Source organism: Pteropus medius, unplaced genomic scaffold (genome assembly GCF_902729225.1).
Source record: "Pteropus medius unplaced genomic scaffold, Ma_sr-lr_union100, whole genome shotgun sequence".
Taxonomy (NCBI): Eukaryota; Metazoa; Chordata; class Mammalia; order Chiroptera; family Pteropodidae; genus Pteropus; species Pteropus medius.
The window spans coordinates 379777-407212 of NW_024354360.1; the positions used below are offsets into that span (position 1 = coordinate 379777).

Here is a 27436-nt window from a genome sequence, read left to right on the forward strand (position 1 = left end):
TCTAGGAACCATTTGAAATTCACTGCAGACGTTATGACAGTCTACCTCTAGAAATTTCAGCATACATTTCCTAAGAATAAGTATGTTCTCATGCATAATCACAATGTAATTATTGTGCTTTTAAAGATTAATTATAACTCCATAATTTCATATACTGTTTAACCCCTATTTAAATTTCCCATTTGTCTTAAATATCATCTGTAGCCTTTTTTCTTCCAAACCACCCATTCAGAGTTTACTCATTGCGTTTTAATTGGTTGTCTCCATTTAGTTACTTTTAATCTAGAGCAGTTGTGTCTACCTTTTTTCTAATGATACTTTTTGAAGAGTATTATGGCCCATTGATCTTGTAGAAAATTCTCACTTGCTCCAGTGTTACCCGTATTTCCTATAAATTGGAAAATAGGTTTAGAGAGCCTAGCAGATGTAGAAAGAGCATTTTAGACAAGAACATGTTGAAAGTGATGTGTACTTAGTGCCACATCACATCATGAAGCCTGTAAAGTGTGGTTGTTCACTATTGGTGCTGAATTGTTAGGTCCCTCTTTCATAAGGCAGCATTTATAATTAGGTAATCTGTGGGTGGTCTTGTGGTGCTGTGCAGTATTGTTCTCCATCAGCCTAATGGTTTTGGCAACTATTGAGTCTCTTTGAATCCAAGATTCTCTTTTTTTTATGGCCTTGAAATTAAGCTTTATTGACAACATTTTCTGTAACATCTGAAAAAAGTTTTATAATTTCTATTCTCCTAGAAATGAGATTTTGCTATCAGCTTTTAAGTTAAATTTTTTTTTTTTTTACCCTTCAGTTTGTCTTATTACTAAATTAACCACTTTAGTAGAACAACTTAAGGTAAAAATTGTATGTTTTTTAAAAAAATGAACAATTAAGTTTTATTCTTTCTAGTCAAAAGAGAGTAAGATTTGTTTTTAGGAAAGCTCCAATTCATCTCAATTTTCAAACATTATATAGCAACCATGGAAGCAAAACAAAGCCAAGGTTTCATTAGTTAGCACTCTTCAGTGTTTTCCTTTCATTCAGTCTCTGTACATTTTTTTCTCATCTTTTAGGAGTTGAGATAAGATTAGGCAGTTGGAAGTCTATAGCCATACTGCCCTGAACAAGCCCGATCCCGTCTGATCTTAGAAGCTAAGCAGGGTTGGACCTGGTTAGTACTTGGATGGGAGACCACCTAGGAAGACCAGATGCTAGGCGTAAAAAATTTTTTTTTAAAAAAAGGAATTGTAAGCTGACAAGGTCCTTGCAATCTGTGAGGTCAACCAAAGGTTGCCTCGCCTAAAAAATAAAAAAATTAAAAGATTAGGCAGTTGGAATATTAATTGCAATTTGGAAATGAGGAAGCACTTTCATTTGAAATTTTGCATTCTTACGTTGTTCAAAAAAACCCCTTGTGTCCTTCCCCCACTACAACTCTTCCTTCAATTTATATCTTACACTTTATAAAAGTTCAACGTGAAAATTTTAATAAAGTGGTAAGCAATAGAAAGTATTACCAAAATAAGCTTAAATCTCCTAATGAGAAGGATGCACACACACCCTTTAAAACATTGGTAGGCTAAGTTTTTCTCGTAATGGAACCAATGCAATTTATTAAGGTAGGCTACATTGAAATCTGTATAGGTTAAAATAGTCCTCAATCTGTGAAGGAGCCTAGTGAAGGGAAGCAGAGAAAAGGAGCAGAGTCATGGGATATTTTTAAAGTTGGGATATACTACATTATTTATTGTATGTCAGTGGTGAATTTGGTGGTGGGAAGGTGAGTATTCTTTTTTTTGCCTCTATTTTCCTAGCAGATAACAAATGTATTTGCTAAAATTGGGGTAGTGTTCTTGAATGCTTATTTGAGACATGAGATTATAAATTTGCAGCTTAAGTTGTGGGCATAGGAGGCAGGGAGTTGGGTTAGCGTTTTTGTCACAAAAGTGACAGGAAGAGAAGGGAGAAAATGGAAAAAAGCAAGGGAGTCACTGTAGTGGTTGTCCAGGGAAAACAATGGGACAATGACAGATTGATCATGATGGAGGTAATGGTTACATCAAAGAATTGTTGGAGTGAGGGCTTTATTGTTGGTGGAACTGTCAGAGGTGGTTTTGAGTGTGAGATGCTTGTAACAAAAATTCCAGAGATATTGCAGTCATTGGTGATGAAAGGTTGAGGTTGTGACCGTAGAGATAGTTGACTGGAGGGGGTTGATAATTTGAAGTGAGGATGTCGAAGAACTGAGGAAGCAGGTCGTTTGAAAGTATCTCATGTTGCCAAGAATGCGATGATCGTGGTAGAAAAAAAAAAGAGGTACAGCAGGCACCAAAGTCCTCTAAGTGTATGCAGATGACAAGAGGATTAACAGAAAGATGATTGCAGCAAAAAAGGGCAGCTGCTGTTTCTAGTGCTGTCGCACATGCCTCCATGTGGGGGGCGTTCGGGTAGGAGAGATTGTGTAAGTATAGACAGTGGGGATTACACACAGCAGCATTGCAGAGAGCTGCTAGGCGGTGGGGACACTAGACTTTGCTAAAGGCAGACTGCCTTCCAGCAGGCAATGGAGAGGTTTGGGCATACAGGGAGGAGAGGTTAGGTAAGGATAGATTAGTGTAGGGGAGAGTTGAATGAGGGAAGCTGAGATGACTGGTGTTGAACAAGGTACAAGAATGTGAATCTTGCTTGGCTGTTGGTTGGACTCTTAGGGAAAGATGGGTGACCAGCCAGTTGTCCTGACAACATTGCCTTAGACTGTCTCCTTAGATCTTTGGGGCCATGAGGCAGGCTGGTGCAGCTCTTAGGAAGAACACTTGGGACCTTGCATGGGGAAGAGTTATCTTCAGAAAAGATGCTGCTTATATGTTTCTGTCAGTATTATTACCACTTGAGACAGTATCTATTTTCCTTATTTATCTGTGTACACTCTCTCTCCTACCTATGCTCCAAACAGTAGGCACTCGGTGAATAGTCATTGAATGAATTAGGCAATACATCCATTTTTAAATCTATCTTATTTGAATAATAAAAGTTTTATATGGTCAAGAATTTTTACCAGTTAAATTGATTCCACTCTCCCTCATTAATTATATTTTGAATTTATTTTAACTGTTTTGTTATATTTTAGTCTCTAGAAAATTGATTCATTATTGCCTTTAATTCTTAAACCTGTGAACACATGGTCATAAATTGTAGATAGGATAGGAAGATCAATACATAAGAATGTAGTCATGTGGTTAAGTGAAATTTCTTAGTGGATGTTGCTAGTGTTTTATGAGAATGTCTTCATGTAATGTTTTACTCTGCAGACCGAAACTGGAACCAAATTTGGCTTAAATGATAAACTGCTTCTATAAAATGTCTTAACTTTTGCTTGAGTTTGAAGTTTCTTTGAGGCATGTCCAAAGTTATTAGATCTTTTCCTCTGGTTTCTGGAAACTTGGGAGCAGGGGAACCGTAAAGTCTTGTTGGCTATAATTGTTTCTCTTGCCCAAGGTCGCTGGCCTACTGACCTTCTGCTGTTCTATGTTGAACTTGATTCCTGTGCTGTCCCCTCTCCAGCTTTTGTTCCACCCTTCCTCCCCTCGACCTCACATATCGCCACCCCTGTGCAATGGGGTCTTTGTGTCCCATTAAGGAGATGGGCCATATTAGTCTAAAACTTCTCTGACTCCCCAATGTCCACCCTTTTCTGACTTCTGGCAGTAAAATGGGTCGAGATACAGTGGGGGAAGCTGTACTCTATATTGTGTTCCAGTTGACCTTTGAGGAACTTTGGGGTCTTGCAAATGCCCCAGACTTACTCATTGAAAGGACTAGATCTAGCACCTCCTTTTTTCCCTGCCTCTGAGCCATCCTAGGCACCCAGGTCTGAGGAAAGAAAGTTAATTGCTTTTGGGCAGGGTGCATTTTGGTTAATGTTCTGTTTAAAATTTGATGTCACATTTGATGGCTTACTCGGATAATTTTGCTCTCATGATACTGTAGTAATGAACTATTGTTTCACTATTTTACAGAGTGCTTATGATTTCACGTATTTTTGCTGAACTTTTAAAAGAGGCACTTGGATGATGGATTAACAAGAACATTGAAATTCTGTGCACAGTTTCAAATTGGAGCATATTGAATTTTCACCCTAGTTCAGCAGCTCTGCTGCTCACTTAAATACAGATGAATGAAGACCCCATTCGGGAAGACACCTGGCCAGCGGTCCAGAGCTGATGCAGGTAGGCAGTGCAGTTCTCTGCGTACCTTAGTGCAATAAACTGAAAACAGTTGTAAAATTGAGGATACTTTCATGGAAATTCCTAGTGGTTTGCTCTTAAAGCTTTGTGATTTCCAGTATTTCATACACATACATACATGTGAAAATGCAGGTTTAGCTTTTTGAGGGTCTGGGGCCATATTAATTTTTTTTACTCTGGTCTCTCACCTTCTACCAAGTTATAGGTGCCCAGTAAATTTAGCAAGTGAATTGTAAATACCTAGCTAATAGGATTATAGTAAATAAAGCATTTATTTATTTTTTTTTGAAAGAAAAAGTGAAAGGTACCTAGACGGATATTAAATTTAGTAAGTTAGGATATTAATAGCAATTCTAAGGAAAAAAGATAAACTTGGATTTTTTTTTTGTATTGATTTGAAAGAATTTTATTGGAATGAAATGTATGGAAATGAATATTTAATAGAAATTATTTTCGTGGCACACAGCTAATATAACTAGAAGTTTAGACTTTATATGATTTTTATCTACCCCCAAAACAAAGATAAATCTTACAGGCTACACTGTAAAAAAGTAGGTAAGTGATATTTTCTTTAGGACTTAGGTTCTTCTCCATTTAAGAAGTACATTTCAGTGTTGAAAAAGTTTTGTCACATTTTAAGATTCTTTGATAAATGCAGAATTATTATTAATCTTATAGAAATGGTTGCTATGTGATTTAGAACCATTTCTTATGTTTATTAACTATGGCATTTGGAATTCCTTTGTAGAAGAGCTACCGGAATTCAAATCTTACCCCATATCAAATCTTTACCCCATATTTTGATTTTAGTTCCTCTTTTTTAATAATATTGATGTAACTATTGAGTATTTGTTGATAAGATTAACTTGCAATAATGGTGACAGACTGAAGCGTAAGTCATCTGAGAGTTTGTTGTTCAAATCCCAGCTCTCATCAGCTCTAACTACTCTCATTGGCTGTATAAACAGTGCGTTTTGTATCTTCGCGAGCCTTGGTTTTTCTCATCTAAATGGGACTGATAAGATATGTACTTGTTGGATTATTATGAGGAATAAATGAGCTGTGTGTGTCAGGTGCATAGCTAGGTGCCTGGCACATTGTACTACTCATGATATTTTTTATTCCATGTTACTGGTTGAAAAATCGCTGTCGTTTTTGTTGATCACTGAAACCTCCCATGTTTCTGTCTCTTGAAATAGTAATTCATTTTCCAAAGTTCTTTTTATGCACACCACTCCAATTTCAACACTCCTGTTTTCTTCATTGATTTTGAAGTCATCCTCTTAGGAGGAGAGTCAGCTGATTAAAGTGTAGTATGGTATAAGTAACTGAATGAGCTAAATCAAGAGATATTACTATTTTTAAGAGAGAGAGAGATTATTAATTCTATCCAGTACTTTGATTTTGTATTTTCTTACTCTTTGTTATTTCTTAGAGCATGTGGCATAGGGCTAAAGACAAAGTAGGTACTCTTTAAATTCTAGTGGGCCTGTTGTTAGACCGTGAGGTCATAATCCTTTTTCGTGGTTATGTGATAGATCCTATTTAGAAAGATCGACTCTTCATCAGTATTGTTTATAAAATTGTCTTAATTCTTCATCCTGTTGACATAGACAAAGGCTCTGTTGCTTTTAAATCCCTATGTCAGTAATGAATGTGCCTATTTCCAAAAAAAAAAAAAAAAAAAAAATCACCAAAAGGGGTATTTTTTTTCTTATGAAACAAGAAGCCCAGGTAGGCATTCCAAAGTTGGTATGGTGGCTCAGCTCTGCCATTAGGCTAGTGTCATCTTAAAGGTTAAAGCTGGAGATTCAACTGGTCCATCTCCTACGCATTTCTTTCTAGGTGGGCCTTGTGGGTGACTGAGCTTCTTACACAGAGGCTTCCAGAGGGAGTTTCCCAAGAGAACCAGGCACAGCTGTATGTTCTCTTCTGTCAGAGCCTTAGAAGTCTTACAGGTTCACTTCTGCTATATTCTGCTCTTTGAGGCAGTCACAGTGCCCGCCCAGGTTTAAGGAAGGGAGAGTATGCCATGCTGAATGGAAGGAGTGTCAAAGAATTTAAAACTGCCACCTTGGTAATAGATTGGGTAGGCAGGTCCTAGTATCTGACACTGTTTGAGATGTTGTGCGAGTGATTAATAAAAATTTAAAAATTGATTTTTACATCCTTTTGATGTGTCTAGTTCAACATATTAGGGATTTCTATTTTAAAAATGTGTTTATATAATTTGTTAGAATTTAATTGGTTACTAAAGTAATAGTTTGTATGTACTTAATGACATTGGTCAGCAAGTTCTATTATTATAGTATAACTTCTATTTTTTCCCTAGAGTTAGCTTCCATTTTTACTACATTACCAAAGCCTTCAGTTTTTTTTTCTTCCTTTTATAAATACTTTAATCAGACTGATAGGTACGGGGAATGGTAATAATAGATAACCATGAACCTAACACTAAGATATAACAACTATTTAATTCAAATATTTTAAAGCCTTGATTTTATTTTTATCAAATTAATAAAAACTCACAGCTGAAAATGTCAAGTAGTGCCAAAGACTTATGGTAAAAGTCGTGGGCACTCCATTCATTGATTTTTTTGTTTGTTTTTTTTTAACCTTCAAAATTTATAAATAGTGTTAGTACATAGCTTTCTCTTTTGGACAATTTTTAGATATTATGTGTTGATATATGTTGAGGATTTTGGCTTTTTTTACATAACTTCTCCCTCTCTCCATTAGCTTCCCAATAAAGATTTTGGCTAAAATTATATTTATTGTTTCTATTATAATTACTATACAAATACTAAATACTTTTGAACCAAGTAATACAATATAATTGCTTTTTTTCGTGCACTTTATTTAGCGATTGCTTTGTTTTTTTTATACTTACTTAAATTTCTTTGCAACTTGAAGTCTCTTAAATCCTCCAACAGCTTTATAAAACTCCTTTCAGTGTAATTTCCTGCACATCAAATGTGATAGAAAATCCATCTGTCTGATTTCTTAAGAGTTTTTCTAGTGCCTTCTGTCCTTTTCTGATCTGTGTGGATTGCTTTCTCCACCTGCTGCAACATCATCAACCTGGAATTCTTTTTTCTTGCATATTGAATTCTCCTTGTTTCTTGAATGCTAGGCCTTTCCTTTTTTGGTATGGACTCTTGTACATCTTCAAAATCTTCAAGAGTAGGCAGTGAATGAGTTGATTGTTAAAGCTGCGAGTAGAACACATGCCAGTTCATTCATATTGTTTACTTTTCTGCATGTTGAAAATTGTCTCTAATAGTTTTTCAGAAATGCACATAAAAGGTGAGGTTTTTATTGAGACTTTGTGTTCACATTGTCTTTATATTACTTTCATGCTCAGTCTTGGTGAGATAAAAGATTCTAGGTTGGAAATTACTTTTCATTTAGAATTTTCCAGGCTCCATTTATTGTCTTTCAGATCCCACTGTTGCTATTTGGGGAAGTTGGATGCCATTTTCATTTTTGAACGTTTGTCCAGTGGTTTTTCCCTCTTTAGAAACTTGGAATAGTGTTTTTAAGTGTTCTGAAACTTTATGACAGCATATGTTAGTGTAGATCTTTTTCATTTATTGTTTTGGGCTTTTCAGTCCTTAGATTTATCATTTATATGAAATTCTTTGTTACTCCTTTGATTGTCTTTCATTTGCTCTCTTCTCTCTGGAATACATGCTGCTTGGATTGTTATGCCTCTTAGGTCAATTGTTTTTTTTAACTTCAATTCATTTCCATTTTTCTAGTCACTGAGGGAGTTTACTGACTTTATTTTCCAATCTTTTAAAAAAAATTTTAACAAACATTTTAAATTTCTAGGAACTTTTTTTGTTGTTTATTTCATGGATGCAAGTAGCCTATGCTTTTGAGGCTATAAGCTGTATTTTCAAAAACTCTTTCTTGAATTAGCTGGTCTTATGTGTGTCTTTTTTTCTCTTTGCTTTTAGTCTCTGTGTTTCATCTGGAGGTTTTCGTTAAATTTCTTGTGATCTGAGGTAGATCTCCTACCTAGCAAGGCACAGAAAATTTGATTGGAAGCTCTGTGTGTGAAAGTGGGCCTTGTTGTCTGGTGGACTTCATTTATATTATTGGGACCTCTAGGTGTCAGTATTTGGCTGTTTTTTCTAGAGATCAGATTTCAGATTTGGTGAGAATATGCATCATCTTTCAGATTTCTTGATTTCTCCCTTAAATTTATAAAGTCACACTCCTTTACCTTCTGTTAAAGTGGCATCCCCAGAGACCACTGCTGTTCATTTAAAGCTGGGCTTATTAAATTTGCTGAGTGTCACCTGGACAAGTTTTTCAGGGAAATTTCACAACAGGAAAAGGTGCTCATAAGGGAGGAATGAGTGAATTGATAGAGTTGGAGGCAGTTAGTGTGGTGTGGAGGGGCATTGGTGAGTATTTCTAATCCAGATGAGTTGTTGGAACAGACCTTTGTCTTTATCTTTGGAACATCTGAATACACACCAAGTTAAAAGTTGGTTATTTTGGAACATGTCTAAATGAGCTTCTGTTAGAACAGTTAAGACTATGTAGTTTTTCTTGCCCATCATGGTTTAGGTTAGCTTAAATAATTTTTGTGAGTCATAGAACAGTTTATTTTGTAAATACGCTCTATTTCTTTTTTCACTTCAATCAACAAATAGATGTAGCTACCTAGTAAAGAATCTTGTTCTCTTTTCCACTGGAAAATCTGTGATGTTCAGATGAGTGATATAACCCACTTTTGATGACAGACTGACATCAGTGCCCAGTGAATATACACACATGTACCTACTCTTCTGTTACTTGCGTTTTCAACTTAATGGTGTGTATTGGTGACCACTCCTTAGTAGTATACAGAGATCTTTCTCATGGCTCTTTACAGCTGCATAGGATGCCATTGTGTGGATATACCATATTAGTTCAGTAGTCAATTATTTGGACATTTGGATTTTTTTGACTTTTCTGCTATTAGAAATAATAGCTACAATTAGTTGGTTAGTCTGTATGTCTTGCCAGTGTGTCATTGGGATAGATTTCTAGCAGTAGAACTGAGTCATATTTTAAATGCCTGTGTAATTGTGTGACATACCACTAGATTCCCTTCCATGGGCTGTGCGCCATTTTTCATTTCTGCTAGCAAGTACTATGTGAGTGTTTGTTTTTTTCCATAGTCTTGCCACAGTAGTATGTTGTCAGCTGCGTGGATTTTTGTCCAACTGATGGGTGAGAAATGGTGTGTCTGTAGTAGTTTTAAGTGTGAGGTTGAATGTCCTGTCTTACTTGTAAGGGCTTCTTTGGCCTTCCTTTTTCTGTCCTTATCTCACCCATTTTTTTCTTTACTTTCAGAAGCTCTTTTTAAAAATGTCAGGGTATTAACCTTTGTGGTATGAGTAATTTATCTCCCTACTGTGTGGCATCAGCTTCTTGGAGACAGTCCTCCTTGAGTTACTGGTTTCTTGATCCATCTGTATGAGTTTGCATCTGACTTCACAGAAATTTGTCGGACTTCTGTACTCCTGGGTTATATCTGGTTTCTTGGCTCCTGTGTGTTTATGAAGCTTTTCTCTCTTGTTTTCTGAAGAATATCCTTCAGTAACTTTTAGAGAAGATTTTGGGGTATGTAAATTCTATGCCCATAAGTCAGTGTAAATGTCAGCTGGTAATTTAGCTGGATATAGGCTTCAGAATAATTTTAACTCAACTTTGAAGGCATTGCTTATCTCGTCTAGCCCAGTGTTGATGGTGGAAGAATAAATCTTGAACCTCTTCATTTTTCTAAAGGATCTTTAAAAATACGTTTTATTATTTATTTATTTATTATTTTGAGGTGAGGCAACCATTGGTTGACCTCACAGATTGTAAGGACCTTGTCAGTTTACAATCTCTTATTTATTTATTTAAAAAAATTTTTTTTACGCCCACAACACCTGGTCTTCTTAGGTGGTCTCCCATCCAAGTACTAACCAGGCCCAACCCTGCTTAGCTTCTGAGATCAGATGGGCTCGGGCTTGTTCAGGGTAGCATGGCCGTAGACACATTTTATTTTTTTCAGAGCAGTTTTAAGTTCAGAGCAATTGAGTAGAGGGTATAACAATTTCTCATACACCCCCTTCCTCTCCTTACCCTCCCCACTAGCAGAGTTCCATATCAGATTGTACATTTGTTAGAATTGATGAACCTACACTAACACATCATCATCACCATAGTTTACTTTAGGGTTTATTCTTTGTGTTATACATTCTCTGGGTTTTGACAAATGCATAATGACATGTATCCACCATTACAGTATCATACAGAGTAGTTTCACTGTCCTAAAAATCCCTGTGTTCCCATTTATTCATCCCTACCTTCCCCTTAACCCCTGACAACCACTGACTTTTTTTTTTTTATTTTTCAATTACAGTTGACATTCAATATTATATTAGTCTCATGTGTACAGCATAGTAGTTAGACATTTATATAACTTACAAAGTGATTCCCCCTTATAAATCTAGTATGCGGTTAGCAACAGAGTTTATTATTGATTGTATTTTCTATATTATACTTAACATCCTTGGGACTGTTCTGTAACTGCCAATTTGTACTTCTTAATCCCTTCAACCACTGACTTTTTATTGTGTTCGTAGTTTTGCCTTTTCCAAAGTATCATATTTAGACTCATACGGTAAGTAGCCTTATCAGATTTGCATCTCTTTTGATATGTGAGGTTTCTCAATGTCTTTTTGTGGCTTGATAGCTCATTTCTTTTTAGTATTGAATGATATTTTACTGTCTGCACCTAGTGCAGTTTATTTATTACCCAGTTACATACTGAAGGATGTCTTTGTTGCTTCTAAGTTTTGGTGATTATGCATAAAGCCACTGTAAACATGTTTGTGTGGACATATTTTTAAGTCCTTTGGGTAAATGCTAAGGGGCATAATTGTTGGATCATATAATAAGTCTTTTTGTAAGAGTAGTTTTATAAGAAATTGCCAAATTTGCATTCTCTCGGCAGTGAGTGAGAGTTCCAGTTGCTCTACATCTTTTCTAGCATTTGGTATTGTCAGTATTTTGGATTTTCACCGTTCTAATAGTTGTGCAGTGGTGTTTCATTGTTTTGAGTTTGCACTTCCTTGATGACGTATCACGTGAAGCATCCTTTCACATGCTTATTTGCAATCTTTATATCTTCTTTAGTGAGGTGTCTGTTAAAGTATTTGGTTCATTTTTAATCAGGTTGTTTTCTTACTGCTGAATTTAGAGTTCTTTGTGTATTTTAGATAAGTCCTTTTTTAGATTTCTTTTGCAAATGTTCTCTTAGTCTGTGGCTTGTCTTATTCACGTTGACAGTGTCTTTCACAAGGCAGAAGTTATTCATTTCAATGAAGTCCCACTTGTCAATTGTTTCTTTGATGTATCTGTCCAGTTTTTCCAACACCATATATTTAAGAAACTGTCTTTTTTACCCCATTGCATATTCTTGCCTCCTTTGTCATAGATTAATGACCATATAGGTGTTGGTTTATTTCTGGCCCTTCCATTCTGTTCCATTGATCTGTGTGTCTTTTTATGCCAGTACCATCCTGTTGTGATATTATAGCCTTCTAGTATATATAGTTTGATGTCAGGAGTGTGATACTTACAACATTTTTCTTCTTTCTCCAGATCGTTTTGGCTATTCAGGGTCTTTTGTGGTTCCATATAAATATTAAGATTATTTGTTCTAGTTCTGTGAAATATGCCAGTGGTATTTTGATAGGGATTTCACTGAATCTGTTAGATTGCTTTGGGTAGTATAGACATTTTAATGATGTTAATTCTTCCTATATATGAGTATGGTATATTTCCATTTATTTGTATCATCTTAATTTTCTTTCTTTGATGTCTTACAGTTTTCTGAATGTCTTTTACCTCCTTGTTTAAATTTATTCATTTTTCTTTTTGATTCATTTGTAAATGGGATTGTTTTCTTAATTTCTCCTTCTAAGAGTTCGTTATTGGTATATAAAAAGGCAACCGATTTTTGAATATTAATTTTATATCCTGAATATTAATTTTATATCCTGCTACTTTACTGAACTTATTCTAATAGTTTTTTTTAGTGGATTCTTTAGGTTTTGCTATATATATAGTATCATGTCATCTGCAAATCATGACAGTTTTACTTCTTTCTTTCCAATTTAGATGCATTTTATTTTCTTAATCTAATTGCCGTGGCTAGGACTTCCGATACTATGTTGAATAAAAGTGGTGAAAGTAGATATCTTGTCTTGTCCTTGATCTTAACTGAAAAGCTTTCAGCTTTCTACTGTTAACTGTGATGTTAGCTGTGGGTTTCTCATATATGGTCTTTATTATATTGAGCTTTGTTCCCTCTATTCCCACTTTGCTGAGCGTTGTTATCATAAATGGATGTTGGATTTTTGTCAGATGTATTTTCTGTATATATTGGCATGATCATATGATTAATCCTTCATTTCGTTTATGTGGTCTATCATATTAATTGATTCGTGGATATTGAACCAGCCTGGGCATGATCATGGTGTACAGTATTTTTAATGTATTGCTGAATTCGGTTTGCTAATACTTTGTTGAGGGATTGGTCTGTAAATTTTTTTTTTTTTTTTTTTTTGTGGCATCTTTGGTTTTGATATTAGGGTAATGTTGGTCTCATGAAGTGAGTTTGGGAGGCTTCCCTCATCTTTAATTTTTTTTCATAGTTTGAGAAGGTTAGGTATTCTCTGAATGTTTGGTAAAACTCGCCTGTGAAGACAGCTGGTCCAAGACTTTTGTTTGTTGGGAGTTTTTTTTTTTATTACTGATTCGCTTTTATTGGTAGTCATCGGTCTGTTCAGATTTCGTTCATTCAGTCTTGGAAGATTATACGTTTCTAGGAATTTATCCATTTCTTCCACATTGTCTAATTTGTTGGCTTATAATTGTTCATAGCATTTTTTTAAAATAATCCTTTTATTTCTGTGGTGTCACTTGTCACTTTTTTATATCTGATTTTGTTTGGGTCCTCTCTTTTTTTCATTGATGTGTCATTACAAGTTTATCAATTTTGTTTATCTTTTCAAAGAACCAGTTCTTGGTTTTATTAATCTTTTGTATTGTTTTTTAAGACTATTTCTTTTATGTCCCGTCCGATCTTTATTATTTCTTTTCTTCTACTTTGGGCTTTGTTTGCTGTTCTTCCCCCTGCCCCCCGCTGCTCTTTTTATAGTTCCTTTTTAAGGTTAGATTGTTTATTTGAGATTTTTCTTGTTGAGGTAGGCCTTTACTGTTATGAATTTCCTTAGAACTGCTTTGGCTGTGTCCTGTAGAGTTTTAGGTCATTGTGTTTTCATTTTCATTTGTCTCAAGGTATCTTTTGATTTCTTCCTTGATCTCATTGTTAACCCATTCATTGCTTAGTAGCATGTTATTTAGCACGTGTTTGTGAGTTTTTCAGTTTCTTTCTTGTATTTATTGCAAGTGTCATATTATTGTGGTTGGAAATGAAGCTTGATGATGATTTCAATCTAATTAAATTTATTGAGACTTGTTTTGTGCCCTAACATGTGGTCTGTCTTGGAAAATGTTTCATGTGTATTTGAGAAGAAAGTATATTCTGCTGCTTTGGGGTGGAATGTTCATATTTAGGTGCTCCTGTGTTGGGTGTGTTGATGTTTACAAGAATTATATCTTGTTGGATTGATCGCTTTATCATGAAATTTTCTTCTTTGGATCATGTAAACCTTTGTTTTGCAGTCTGTTTTGTTTACTATAAATATTGCTACCCCAGCTTTTTTTTCTTTCCCAACTTCTTTTTGCATGATATATCTTTCTCCATCCATTTACTTTTAGTCTATGTCTGTCTTTTGATCCGAAGTGAGCCTCTTTTAGGTAGTATATGTACTGGTTTTGTTTTTTTATCCGTTCAGCTACCCTCTCTTTTGATTGGAGCATTTAGTTTATTTACATTTCAAGTAATTATTGAAAGTTATGTAGTTATTACTATTGTATTGTTTTCTTATTGTTTTCGTAGGTCTCTGTTCCTTGTTCTTTTGCTCTCTTGTATGTACATGACTTTATATAGTGTTGTGTTTAGATTCTTTTTTCTTTATTTCTTTTTAACTCTTGTATATATTTGGTTTATGGTTACCATGTGCTTCAGATATACCAGGCTATGTTTATAGCAGTTTCTTTAAAGTTGATGGTCACTGTAAGTTCAAACACATTCTAAAAATCGCTACAGTTTTTTTCACCCTGTGAACATTCGTTTCATCATTAATTTTTACTTATTTCATAGGTGTGTGTTTATCTTGTAATTTATTGTCGTAATTACCCATGATCTTTGTTCTTTTGTCTTTCAACCTTTGCACTTGTTTTATAGTTGGTTGATGTACTGTTTTCACTAAATGTTTGCCTTAGAAATTTTTTCTTTTCCATATTTTCTTATTCCAATTTTTGATCTTTTCTAAATTAAGTCTCTTTAATGTTTTTTGTAATACCAGTTTATTTGTCATGAACTCCTTTAGTTTCTTGTTTTGTCTTGTCTGGGGAACTCTCTCTCCTTTCATTCTAAATGATAGCCTTGCTAGATAATAGTGCGTGTAGGTCTTTGCCTTATATCATTTTGAATATTTTGTGCCATTTTCTAAGGCCTGCAAAGGTTCTGTTGAAAAATTACCTTATAGTTTAATGGGAGCTCCCTTGTATGTAACTAACTGCTTTTCTCCTGCTGCTTTTTAAGATTCTCTCTTTGTCTTAACCTTTGGCGTTTTGGTTATCATGTGGTGTGGTGTGGGCCTCTGGGTTAATATTGTTTGAGACTCTGCACTTTCAAGTCTTATATGTCTTAGTTCCTTCACCAGTGTAAGGAAGTTTTCTTTCATTATTTCTTCAAATAGTTTTTCATCCCTTCTCGCTTTTCCTTCTGGGATCCATATGATGCAAATGTTGGTACATATGATGTTGTTCCAGAGGTTCCTTAAACTGTCCTTATTTTTAAAATTTTTGTTTCTTTTTGCTGTTTTGATTGGGTGTTTTCTGCTACCTTGTCTTCCATGTTGCTGATTGATCCTCTCCATCTGATCTGTTATTGATTCCCTTTAATATATTCTTTTAGTTATTGTATTCATCATTTCTGACTGATTCTTTATGTTTTTCTGTCTCGATTTTTACAATTCTTATCTGTCGAAGTTCACGTTTATCTATTCTTCATCTAAGTTCATTTGCATTCTTATAACCACTGTTTTAAAGTCTGTATCTGGTAGATTGCTTGTCTACATTTTGTTTAGTTCTTTTTCGGGAGTTTTGTTCTGTTCTTTTATCTGAGATATGTTTCTATTTTGCTTTCTCATTTCGGCTGACTCTTTTGTTTCTGTATAGTAGGTAGATCTGCTATGTTTCCCAATTTTGGTAGAGTGACCGTATTTAAGTGTCTTTTGAGGCCTAATGGCACCCGAGCCTCGGTCACCCGAGCCTCGTGCTTCACATTGTCAGTCATGTGGGTCGGGCCTCGATCTCTCTTGGCACATCAGTGGGTGGGATTGACCCTAGCCTGGCTGGCTATGAAGACTGGCTATGAGGACTGGTTGTGACTATAGCTATCGTGAGGGCAGTTACTCCATGGAGTGGGACTTATTATAGTGCGGCTGTGGTGCCAGCTGAGTGTGTCTTTTTAGGAGCTGGTTGGGTGGTACTCTTGTGTGGTCTGAAGCTGTGGCCACCAGGTGTTTTGGGACTGGAGTCTCTTGGGAGGGGCTTTGATAAAACACAGAGTCCACTGCTGTTTATGCCGGGCTTGGGGCTACTTAGTAGGAGCTACAAAGTGATCTGAGGTTGATTGCCACCTGTGCTGCACTTGGAGGTGCTTAGGAGTGGCTACACTATGAATTGAGGCTGGTCACCACTAGTGCTAGACTTGGGACTCTTTGGTGGGCACCATGATGCAAGCCGAGGCCAGCTGCCACTTGCATTGGGCTTGGGGCAACTTAGTTGAAGCTGTGTTCCAGGGCAAGACTAGCCACTACTTATGCCAATCTTGGGGTCACAATCTTGGTGGGAGTTACAGTGCAATTTGAGACCAGTTTTGTTTATGTTGAGCTTCTGTCCACTTAGCAAGAGCTACAAGGCACATCGAGGCAGCCACTGCTTTTTTGTGCTTTGTTGACCTTTGAGAGACTTTTGGAAAGTCCACAGCACAAGTTCAGGTAGGCTACTTGTTTAGAGGAGCCACTGGAAGGGGCTTGGGTCAGAGGAGTGAGGTGCGTGGAGTGGAGACTTGGGGAAACACCAAGGTGGGATGAGTGGTGTTAACCAGGTTAATGGAGAGCACAGATTTGGCTCCTAATAGCATTTCCATCCCTGGGTACAGAGTTACCCTGCCCCCTTCCCCTTCAGTCCTCACCCTAAAGTTAGTCAATTCAGCTTTTCCTCATGTGTCCCTGGCACTTTCTGAGCTGCTGCCCTTGTGCTGGAGCTTAGAGCAAATGAGTGAGTTTATAAACAAGTTAGTCTATGCACTGGCCCTTTAAGAGTAACATGTCTCAGTCTCCCACAGCCCTTTTGTCTTTCACTCATGCAGTCCCCTGCTGGTTTTCACAGCTAAATGTTATAGGGACTCTTCTTTCCAGCACAGGTATCCTGGGCTCCTGGTATAGGGCTGTGACTCCTTGCTTTTCAAAGCAGGGACCTCCCCAGCCCCAGATATCTCTTCTAGTTATTAATTGTCACATCACTACACTATGGGTGCGGAATGTGCCTGTCCGCCTCTCCAGCTTTCCTACCAGTCTTTATGTGGCTTTTTATATCCTTAGTTTGTTATAGGACTTCTATTCAGCTCTGTTCAGCTGGTGTTCAAGTGATTCTCAGTGATGGTTCTACAATTTAGTTGTAAGTTGACATGATTGTAGAAGGAGGTAGGCAGTTGACCTACTCTGCCATCTTGATTGGGAGCCTGATTTTCTGTAGTTTGAATGATAAACTTATATGTCCTTTTTTTTAAAATGTCATTAATCCTGTTTTGTGTTCTTTGAGCTTCCTGGATCTGTGTTTTGGTATCTCACATTATAATTTGGGGAAATCATCAGTCATTGTTGCTTCAGATATTTCTTCTGTTTCTTGTTTTTCTGGCATTCTTGTTTTTCTGACATTCTCATTATACATATGTTGCACCTTTTGTTATTGTCCAACAGTTTTTGGATATTCTGTTCCCCTCGCCTGCTCCCCCCCCTGCCTTCCCCCCTCCCCCAGGCCCAGAAGTTTTTTTTTTTCCTAGTTTACTTAAGAGTCAGTTTTAAGCATAAGTTAGTCAAAGCTTGGAGAGTCTTCCCTTAGTCGTGTTCAGTCTAACAATGAGTCCATCAAAGCTTTTCTTCATTTCTGTTATATGTTTTTGATCAGTACCATATCTTTTTTATTTTTTATCTAATTTTTATCTCTTTGCTTATGTTACCCATTTGTTCTTGCTGTCTACTTTTTTCCTTACAGCCTTTAGCGTATTCATCGTTATTTTAAATTACCAGTCTGATAATTCCAACCTTCTTGCCATATCTGAGACTAGTTCTGATGCCTGCTCTGTCTTTTCAAACTGTGTTGTCTTTGCCTTTTAATATGCCTTATAATTATTGGATGAAAGCCAGATGTGATGTACTGGGTAGAGGAACTTCAGTGAATAAACCTTTAGTGAGATGGTGGTGAGGTGTATGTATGCATGTGTGCATGTGGCAGGGTTGGAGGAGGATTGTGATAGCATTCTGTGGTGCTGTGATTAGGTCTCTGTCATTCAGTGAGTCTGTGCCCCTGGGCTGTGACCGCCACAAGTGATTGTCTGTGTCTTCCCTCTTGTGGGACAGGAGTGCAAGGGGGGGCTCACTTTGAATTTCTCCTCACTAAAGGGAACTGCTAGAGAATGCCTGTTTCCCTGCCCTCAGACCAGTTAGGCTCTGATACAATAGTTTCTATTGAGGGCAGACCTTGTTAAGAACTGAATGCTATGGTATATTTCAAAAGGGGCACTTTTTCTCTACCTCTGCTGGAAGCAGGTAGGGATTTTTCTGTCATTCTCTCCATAACTTGGTAGAGTTCCTGGAGGTAAAATTCATAAAAATGTGGAGCCCCCTGACCCACCCATGACTGGGCTCCCTGGAGTTTTTATCTCAGACTTGTCTATACTGAGCCTTCAGCAGTTGGTCAATTACGGATCTGGCTTTCCTTCTCTGGAGGTGTCTGTCTGCTGGATGAATTGTGATTCTGTGTATCTGCATGTCTGTTTTTCTAGCTTTGGGGGCAGCAGTTTGCTCTGTGATATCACTTCCCTGACCAACCTAAGAAGAGTTGTTGAATTGTCAAGAATGTGTTTTTCCTTTTCATAACCTCTTGTTCTCATTTTATGATTATAGAATCTTCAGTTGCCTTGAAGATACCAATTCTTTTATTTGATCGTTGTAGTTTTTGGACCATTTTATAAACAGTGGTGCTATTCCTTTGTCTTTCTCAGTTGTACCATGAGATTTTGTTATGTAACTATTGATCATTATCCGTTCATACTTAAGAATTAAGGATGAATTATAAATGGCTTACTTTTTCTGGAGTGGTTAGTAGAGGATTGTTTCTGCTATGGTACTCTTCTAAATGAGAAAGTCGACTTTGTGGGGATGTGTGGTGATGTGTGGGGCCTGATAAGCTTTGCCGAGGATGCAGGGCCTGAGATGTAGCTGTTAAATCAGCTGCCCTTTCCTTGTATGTTCAGCATGGAAAGGGAGGGGGAGGGAGGGGATTCCTGGCCTGGTGCAGTACCAGTAGAACTTGATCAAATTTTGTATTTCCATGTCTGCTTTTGCATTTCTGATCCCTCATTCTCGTCTACTTGAAACCTAGAGATGTTCCAGGGATGCTTCGGGTAGATTTGCTCTCCGTTCAGTCTGTATCTTACTGTCATCCATGAGCTGCTCACTTCTTTGAATGCATACAGATACGCTAGGTGAAAGTGGGCAAGCATAGTTCTCAGCATCAGGGCCGTGTCTTGCCATCTTTATCTGTGAACTAGAACAGACAGTCTTAAACAGACCAGTTGGGCATATATCTTTTTCAGTTAACTTTTTCAAATTGTTAATTATAACTTTTAAAATTGTAACTTTTTAAAATTGTTAAGTACAGAAATTTGTGTTTAAAAAATGGACACCTTAATTATAAGGCCAACGAGAGAGAATTTTGCAGATAACCCAGAAAGAAGCCTTTCTCCTCCACCCAGAGGAACCTGTGTTCTGAGTTTATGGTAAAAAGTCCTTTGTTTTCTTTATATTGCTACTTAATGTGAGTTTTAATCAATGTAGTAAGTGCTGTTTTTGCTGTATTCTGCAGATTTTGATAGATTTTCATTTTTTTAAATTAGAAATAGTTGAATTTTCATTGTGATTTCGTATTTGAATCATGGATTTTTTAGAAGATTGTTGTTTAATTTCCAATACTGGGGTCTTTCCAAATATTTTATTATTTATTTCTAGTTTAACTCTGATGTGGTCAGAGAATATACTTTATATGATTTCAAGCTGTTTTAAGTGTATAAGAGTTTGCATTTTGAGTAGCATATGGTGCATCTGGGTTAATGTCCCAAGTGAACTTGGAAAATATATGTGTTTTTGGCATTATTGGATTAGTGCTCTATAAATGTCAACTAATTCAAGTTTGCTGTTTGTGGTGGTTACGTTTTCTGTGTCCTTTCTGATTTTCTATCTACTTGTTATATTAATTACTGAGAGAGAAGAATTCAGATTTCTAAGTATAATTATGGATATGTCAATTTTTCTTGTCAGATCTACCAGTTTTTGCTTTATGTATTTCAGTATTCTGTAATTAGGTTCATATACATTTAAGATTGTTATGGCTTCTTGCTTAATTGACCCTTTTATCATTTTTGAAATATCTCGAGATCCTCAATAACTTTGTCCTGAAGTTAATTTGTCTGATATTGTCTCTTCCTTTTTTATATGGTCTCTTAATCGGAGCATTTAGACTATTTACATTAAATGTGTTATCGTTGTTGGGGTTGGAAGGTATTTTTGCTGGATATGGCATTCTCAGTTCACAAATAGGTTTCCTTGATTATTTTAGCAACACCTTAAAGATTTAGTGCCCTGTCTTCTGGCTTACATTATTTCTAACAGCAAATCTGCAACTGGTATTTTCTGTTTCCCTATATTTAATGTGTCTCTTATTCTTTGGCTGTTTTAAAAATACTTTGTCGGTGGTTTTCAGAAATTTGATTAGGATGTGCCTTGGCATGGCTTTCCTTGTTTTAACCTTACTTTGGCAATATTGATCTTTTTGGCTGTGTGGTTGTATTTATCACATCTGGAAAACTTTCTGTCGTTGGTTTTTCAGATTTTTTTTCTTTCACCTCTCTGCTCTTTCCCCCTATTTGTGGCGTCCAGTTTCATTTTTCCCAATTTTTTCTTTTTTGTTTCATTTCGGGTACTTTGTATTGCAACATCTCAGGTTCACTGATCATTTTATCTGTAGGGTTTAATCTGTTATTAATCACATTTATTTTTTTTATTCAGATCATGTATTTTCTTGTTTAATTTGTTTCTTCCCTCATGTTTCTATTTTAAGTGTTTGTATTTTACATATTTGAACATATTTATTTTAGTTTTTTTCCACCTTTTTGCATGCTAATTACATTGTTTTGGTCATAACCCACTTGATTATAGGGTTACAGTCTGCTGCTGTGCTGCATATCTAGTAATTTTTGTTGAGGAGTTGGACACTTGAAATGTGAAGAGTTGGGCTTTTGTTGATGTCCTTTACCTTGTGTTCCCCAGCTCCAGTTTGACTCTCAATGTGGCAAACCACAGCGTTCTTGGTTTCATGTTGGATCCTCCACAATTGTTTGGAATGCAATTTGGGTCGATGTAGGACTACTGTGTGGCTTTCTGCTCATAGTCCTCTGCTGCTTGTTCTCTTGATATCTGGATCCAGATGTTTAATATCATTTGTCCTGATTTTTAATTGTTTCTGGCAGGAAGACAAGTTCTGTAACTTTTAGTACTTTAGGGTTAGGATTGTCACTTTTTTAGTTGCAGTTTTTGTTCACATAATTTTGGTTTTGTATTCTGTGGCCAATTTGGGAAGGTGAACTGTTGTCTTTGTCATTTTATCTTACCAGTACCCCTTATATCTCCCTTTTGAAAGTTCAGTAAACAAATCACTTTCTTACATGTTGGCCGTTTACAGTTTATTTTTATCTCATGCTTTATATAGCAGTTAATTTTTTCTTGAGTTTGATTTTTTAAATCTAGTTTTCATTGACTTATGCTCACTTCTCTTTTAGGCCATGCTGGTGTATCTGCAAGCATGATGAAGAAAAGGACGTCCCACAAGTAAGCAATTCTGAAACTTGCTTTTAGATAGCAAGTTGTGGACTTTGGTTATATGGGCGGGATATGAGGTCACCCATGTAGGAGGTCTTGGCTCACAGCAGTCGGCCTCACTGCAAGCTGAGTCGTGGTGTAGATCATATTCCTGTATGTTCCCTGTCCTTTGCCTAGCCTAAGTGTGCCTAGATCGTTCAGCCTTTGAAAGCCTCCAGGCCATGATTTTCTCTCCAGTTTGATGGAGGCTGGACTAATAGAAGTAGCAGTTGTGGTAGGCTCATGGTGAACCTGTCCCACTTCACTTTTGGAAGGGCTGCATGCTCTTGGTCTGCAGGTTCCTCTCTGGGTCTTGGATCTGCTGCTGGATAAGAAAGGAGCTCCTTGCAGACAGAGACCATAGCTTATGCTTGAGGGCCTGGTTAGCATACTGCCTGTCGCACTCATTGCTTTACAACATTTCAAATGAATGAGGAGCTTGTAATTTAGAGAAAGCATATGTATGTTGAAAGATAATAAAATATCCATGTATTTTAGGTGACAAATGTGTTATAAGTACAGAATTCTGTAGGTTCCAGACTATAGAAGCCATTTTTTTTCTCCTCGAAATTTTTTTTTGCATATAATATAATTATGTCCAAGGAGAAAATTGAAATACTGTCTTAAATAATATCTACCTGTATTGTATTAAATTTAATAGCATTCACAAGTATCCACTAGTACTGGTGACTGCTACTACGCCATGGAAGCTGTTTTAGCAAATTAGTTCTGATATTATGAGTCTTAATCATGGATTGTTAAATATGGAAGAGACCCTTCTTGACCCTAGCTCCTTTTGAGCCCCTCATTATAGCAGTTATTTCCAAATTATTTTTATTGAAAGGCTTATGCCCCTTGGTCACTGCACGGTAGTGGCTGAAGAATGTGAGAAGGCTCTGGGCTATTGAAGAAGGTCTGCATGAAAAATAGCGCCTTTCAGTAATTGTTGATGATTAAAGCAAACCTGTGTCCATTTAAATGAATACATGAATATGTAATGTAAATGTCTATGATATTCAGTTCAAGAAATGACCTGGAAAGTAAAAATGTGAAGGTAAGTATGCTCTTGTGTCCCTGAGGTTTGATAAAGTACTTCTCAAATTTCATTTCATTTCCCATCACCCTCATGACTCTGCCATATCCAGTGATGTGATAACCATTTCTTGGCACAAATAGGAGATGATAAAAACAAATTACACATTAACTTTGCAAGACCAGAACAGTTCATGCAAAATAGATTTTGCCACTTAGGTTAAAATAAATGGCTTTGAGGATGTAACGTACATTTTGTTTTATCTATTTTTACAAATTTCCAGATAGGATTTTATGCATTCATTGTTCTGAGCTCTTGGGCCTGTTTAATACATTTCGTGTGAGAGAGAGTTCATGTGCTTCATTCTAAGCTATATTGTTCTTTAACTGATGGCTTTGAGGTACTAGTTACTTTTTTCCCCTAAAACGCAAGGAATAAATACATGCCTGTTAAGTTTTTGCAGTTCATATGTGTACCAGCTACAAGGATTGTCCATTCTATGATGTGAGGAACTCAATCCATTGCTTTAACAGGAGGTGTGCTTGTCTCACATACAGACAAAGAACCCTTGAGCATGTTACTACATAGCAAAAGGGAGAAGTTGAAATGAAAGTAAAAGTACCAGTCATTTTTCTATTTTTTTCTAATCTCATTACAAATATGAAGATGGGTAGAGCAGGAAAAAAGACTGAAACAAAGGTTTCTGCATTTCACCAATGGCGGCTCTTGAATACTTGCCTTCAGAGGGTTAGTCAGAGTAGTGCTGCTGGAGAAGACCCTGTCCAAGAGCTGACTTTATAGTGGGAGCCAGATGGGCTTAGTGGTGGGCTCAGCAGATTCCTTCATTTGCCTGGAGCTCAGTTTACTCATGGTTCAGATCGTTGGTGTTGGACATAGAACCATGGAGTTTTCAGCCTTCAACATAGAATTCTTTCTACAAATAACAGTCATAGAAAAGCAGAGATAGAGCCTCACTCTTCCCTTGCTGCCATACTGTGGCTGTACCTGTGGTAGTCTCTCGCTGCCCATGTTAGCACAGAGGGACTGAGCAGTAATTCCACAATCAGATGCCTCTGCTTGCTTGCTTGAGAATCAGCAGGAATGCCTAGGAAATGATTGCAGCAGAGCCATTATTCCAAGAATGGCAGCTCCTGCCCTCGTGAGTTTCAGGAGAGATCAGGGAATGGAGTCTGAGGTGCTTGGAGCAGTGCCTCTGCACCCAGAAACGTTACATAGCTGTGTCTTGTTTTGTTTTTAAAGTAAATAGAAACAAACTTATGTGCCTCTTATGACCAGGCCCCTTGCTGTGTTTTGAGGACAAGGAGATTGAGAAATGAGTCTGCGTGGAAAGTACATCTCAAAAGGAAAGTATAGTTGTAGGGAGAGTCTTAAGGTGAATTTAGCTAAAAAGGTTTGTTTCTGTTTTCAAGTAAATCTGTTTTTTTCTTCCCTAATGTGAATAGTCGATAGGTTTCCATTTCAGGGTACTGATGGAGGGTGCGACTTGGCTTTGGTCTATTTCCTGCTAACATGCATTTAGAAAATAGACAGGAGCTGTTACTTTTACACACTAACAGGTATTTCCAGGGAATGTTTTCCTTCCATTTTATAAGACACAAATCCTTGTCACTGACAAAGACCGTCATTGTGCCCTTCCTCTCCCTCTTCCTCATATACCTGTTATGATTTCATGGACTTTTCACGGCATCTCTGTCAAATAGGAACCATGAGCCCTCTATGCACTATGCACAGAGAGATTAAATTACTGTATGAGGTTGTACAACGAAGAAGTGACTGAGCTAGGATTCAGAAACAGGGCAGTCTCATTCTAGAACCCTTATTCATTACCACACCATATTTCTTGAACTGCATGTTTTGTTGTTTCATATCTGAAAAAATGCAATATTTCAGTCATAAACACATATAATAGATAACTATTAGAGCGAGAGTCTGAATGAAGCCTAATGTTGACAGTCTTAAATTTGTCAAAACTCTTTAATCACCTTGTAGTGACTGTTATTCACACCAGTGAAAGTGAATAGTGCTATGGGAGACTCTCCGGGCACTTGGACACCTCCTTTGGACATCTCGGGTATTCTCAGAGTGCACAGTGTACAGACAGAGTAATGAAAGAAACCATAGTGATCAGGGTAGAAAACATGACTTTTTTCTCTATCCTATTTTTATAATGTCACTTGAAGTTGGAATAACAGTATCAGCTATAGAAGTTTTATCAAGCAACAAGTACCAGAAAAGCATTTTTCCCCCTCTCTACTTGCTGGTGTATATCTTGCAAAAAGACAATTATTTCGATTTAATCAATATTTTCTTCTGAAATTAGCTAGAACACAGAAGAACAGCCTTTATATCACAGTACTAAATAGAATAAGGAAATAGAATAAGGAAGATATGTCATGTATGACAGGTATGGCTCATAGTAGAATTGTGTAGTTGAAAATTTTAACAAGTATGGCTACCAAATAAGATTTTTAACTAGTGATGAGGAATAGTGGTCAATTTACGTCATTAAGGGAGTCTAGATAAAAGACTAAAGGTCTTTCAAAACAAGATTTCTTGATGACAAAATAAATAGAACAGTACTTTCAAAACTTATTTAAAGTATTGAGAGAAGTAGGTAAATGTCTCCTGCACTCTCAGTTTACCCTTTGGGGAACATGGATGTGTAGGAATTAGAGTTCTAAGTCAGTGCTACCCAAGGTGTGGTGCCTGGATCAGCAGGAGCAGTGGCCTTTGAAGCTTGTTAGAGAGCCTTTTGGTCCTTCTCTACACCTAGAGGTGGAATCAGACACTTTCACCAGCTCTCCAAGTGATGGAATGTATACCAGAGTGAGAAGCTCTAGCCTAAACCATCATCATGGCTGATAGCTGAGGCACATCAGAGAAGTCAGGTGGTGTGAAAATTAGTACACACAGTTACAGCAATGAAAGGAGTTTGATGCTGTATACTCAGTCACCTCTTACTCCAGGTGCAACATGCAGAAAAGCTATTCTTAACCATCAGTTAATCCCTGATCAAGCCATATACCTTCCAGTCACTTTATATTGTTATAGTTTCCTTGGAACATTTATTTCAAGAAATAGCTTCTGGAGATAAGAAACAAGGAAACCAATGATCAGTGTATAATTCTGGTTTCTCTGCTTTTATCTTTGAATTGTTTGGGTCATGATACTTGCTGGTGTGTATCTTGCAAAAAGACAATTATTTGCAATTATAGCCTGTTATTTGCACTTGGCTATAATTACAGATGATCTCGGTTGAATGAAGTATCTTGGTGTTTGTATACAATATTGCTGTTTGTTTATTGACTACCTGGTAGATAATAGTTAACATTGTAGTCTTTCCCAAGAAAGTACAAGAGATTAAGGGCTGTTAAAAATACATATATCTAGAGAGAACATAAATCACCATATTCAAGGAGCCCCATTTTAAAATAGTTACTTTAAATTGTTAATCTCATGTTTCTGTGCTGTTTTTAGATTGCACGGTCTAGAGATGACTAAAATATGTTTATGTTCTTTTCATACCTTCTTTCTATTGTTTGTTTGCTTATGTATGTAGTACAGTGTTTGAACTAAGTAAGCTTTAGTTTTTATTAAAGTTTTTTTTGTTGCTTTTTAAATCTAAATTAGCAATTAGAAATTAAAATAAAATGTAAAAACTTGTTTAATATATAATTTTTAGAATAGTAAACAGTATTATCCTGAATCCCTATCACCCAGCTTCAGTAATTATCAATATTTGCTCAGTATTAGATAGTCTTACTATATTGTTGTTTAGGGAACCTTGTCTTCAGGTAGATGCTAGCTGGAAGAAAATTAACAACTTATGTATTTCTACACTTAATATTAAACAATATTTACTATTTGAATATATATTTTAAAATATTTTTAAAATATTATTCTTTGTACACTTTGGCTGCAAGAGGATTCAAGGCCCAGTAATTGGAAAGCTTGACTAATGATTTAAAAAAGTAGTGTATTGTTCTAATTACCCGTTTTTACCATCAGTGTTCATTGGGAAGAAATCTGTCTTGGTTACCTCTGCCTTTTCAGTTTACGTAACTTATTTATTAAACAAATTGGATAAAAACAGTGTTTATACTAGATCTTCTTTTAGAACTAGTGAAATGACATTCTAAAATTAGAATTACCCTTGACTAAAGAAAGGCAGTAGAAATAGAATTTGGAATTGATAACATTAAAATGTATAATAATTTGTTTTTATATATAATTCCTTCTAGATTTGAAACATTCATGGCATTAATTTAGCAGTAATTAAAATTGTGTTTTATCCGCATGTAAAAGTGAGATACGTGTTATTGTAGAAAATTTTGAAAACACACGTAAATACAGAGGAAGATAACCTAATTATTTCTGATGCCATCATCGAGAGATTATAGCCATTAATAATTTAATATATATTTTGAAAGTTTTCTACAAATCTGTATGGATAATTGTGTGTAGAAATTTTCCATGTCATGTTTTCTTCATTTGTGGGTTTTTAAAATGTCTTTAAATTCTTTTCCTTGATTTTAATAGCTATGTAGTTATTTCATCATCTATTTACACTATTATTGAATCAATGGGACCTGTTGTTGAACATTTTTTATTTCTGGTTTCTTGCTGAGAACATCGCTGTAGCTATCTATATCTTTGTGCCTGTCCATTATTTTCTTTCAATAAATTCCTAGATGTGGAACCACTGGGACAATGGAGTGCCAAATTTTTACTAGGAGGGTTGTGTCTGTTCTCTA

General features: G+C 36.3%; 1 protein-coding gene and 2 pseudogenes across 11 annotated transcripts in view; 2 read left to right on the forward strand and 1 right to left on the reverse strand.

Moving 5' to 3' along the window:
- SPIN1 (spindlin 1) overlaps window positions 1-27436 on the forward strand; it is a 58695-nt gene that overhangs the window by 16467 nt on the left and 14792 nt on the right. For 5 of the 11 annotated variants that reach the window (XM_039852161.1, XM_039852160.1, XM_039852153.1 and 2 more), the window contains one exon: window positions 21550-21598. In XM_039852161.1, coding sequence (XP_039708095.1) covers window positions 21573-21598 — 26 coding nt within the window. In that variant the 5' untranslated portion in view covers window positions 21550-21572. Of the gene's footprint in view, window positions 1-5; window positions 81-4013; window positions 4224-21549; window positions 21599-27436 lie in introns of all 11 variants that reach the window. The other 6 variants (XM_039852159.1, XM_039852154.1, XM_039852158.1 and 3 more) reach the window with 2 other exon arrangements.
- On the forward strand, window positions 1099-1215 carry LOC120594160 (uncharacterized; annotated as a pseudogene).
- Window positions 10163-10281, reverse strand: LOC120594170 (uncharacterized; annotated as a pseudogene).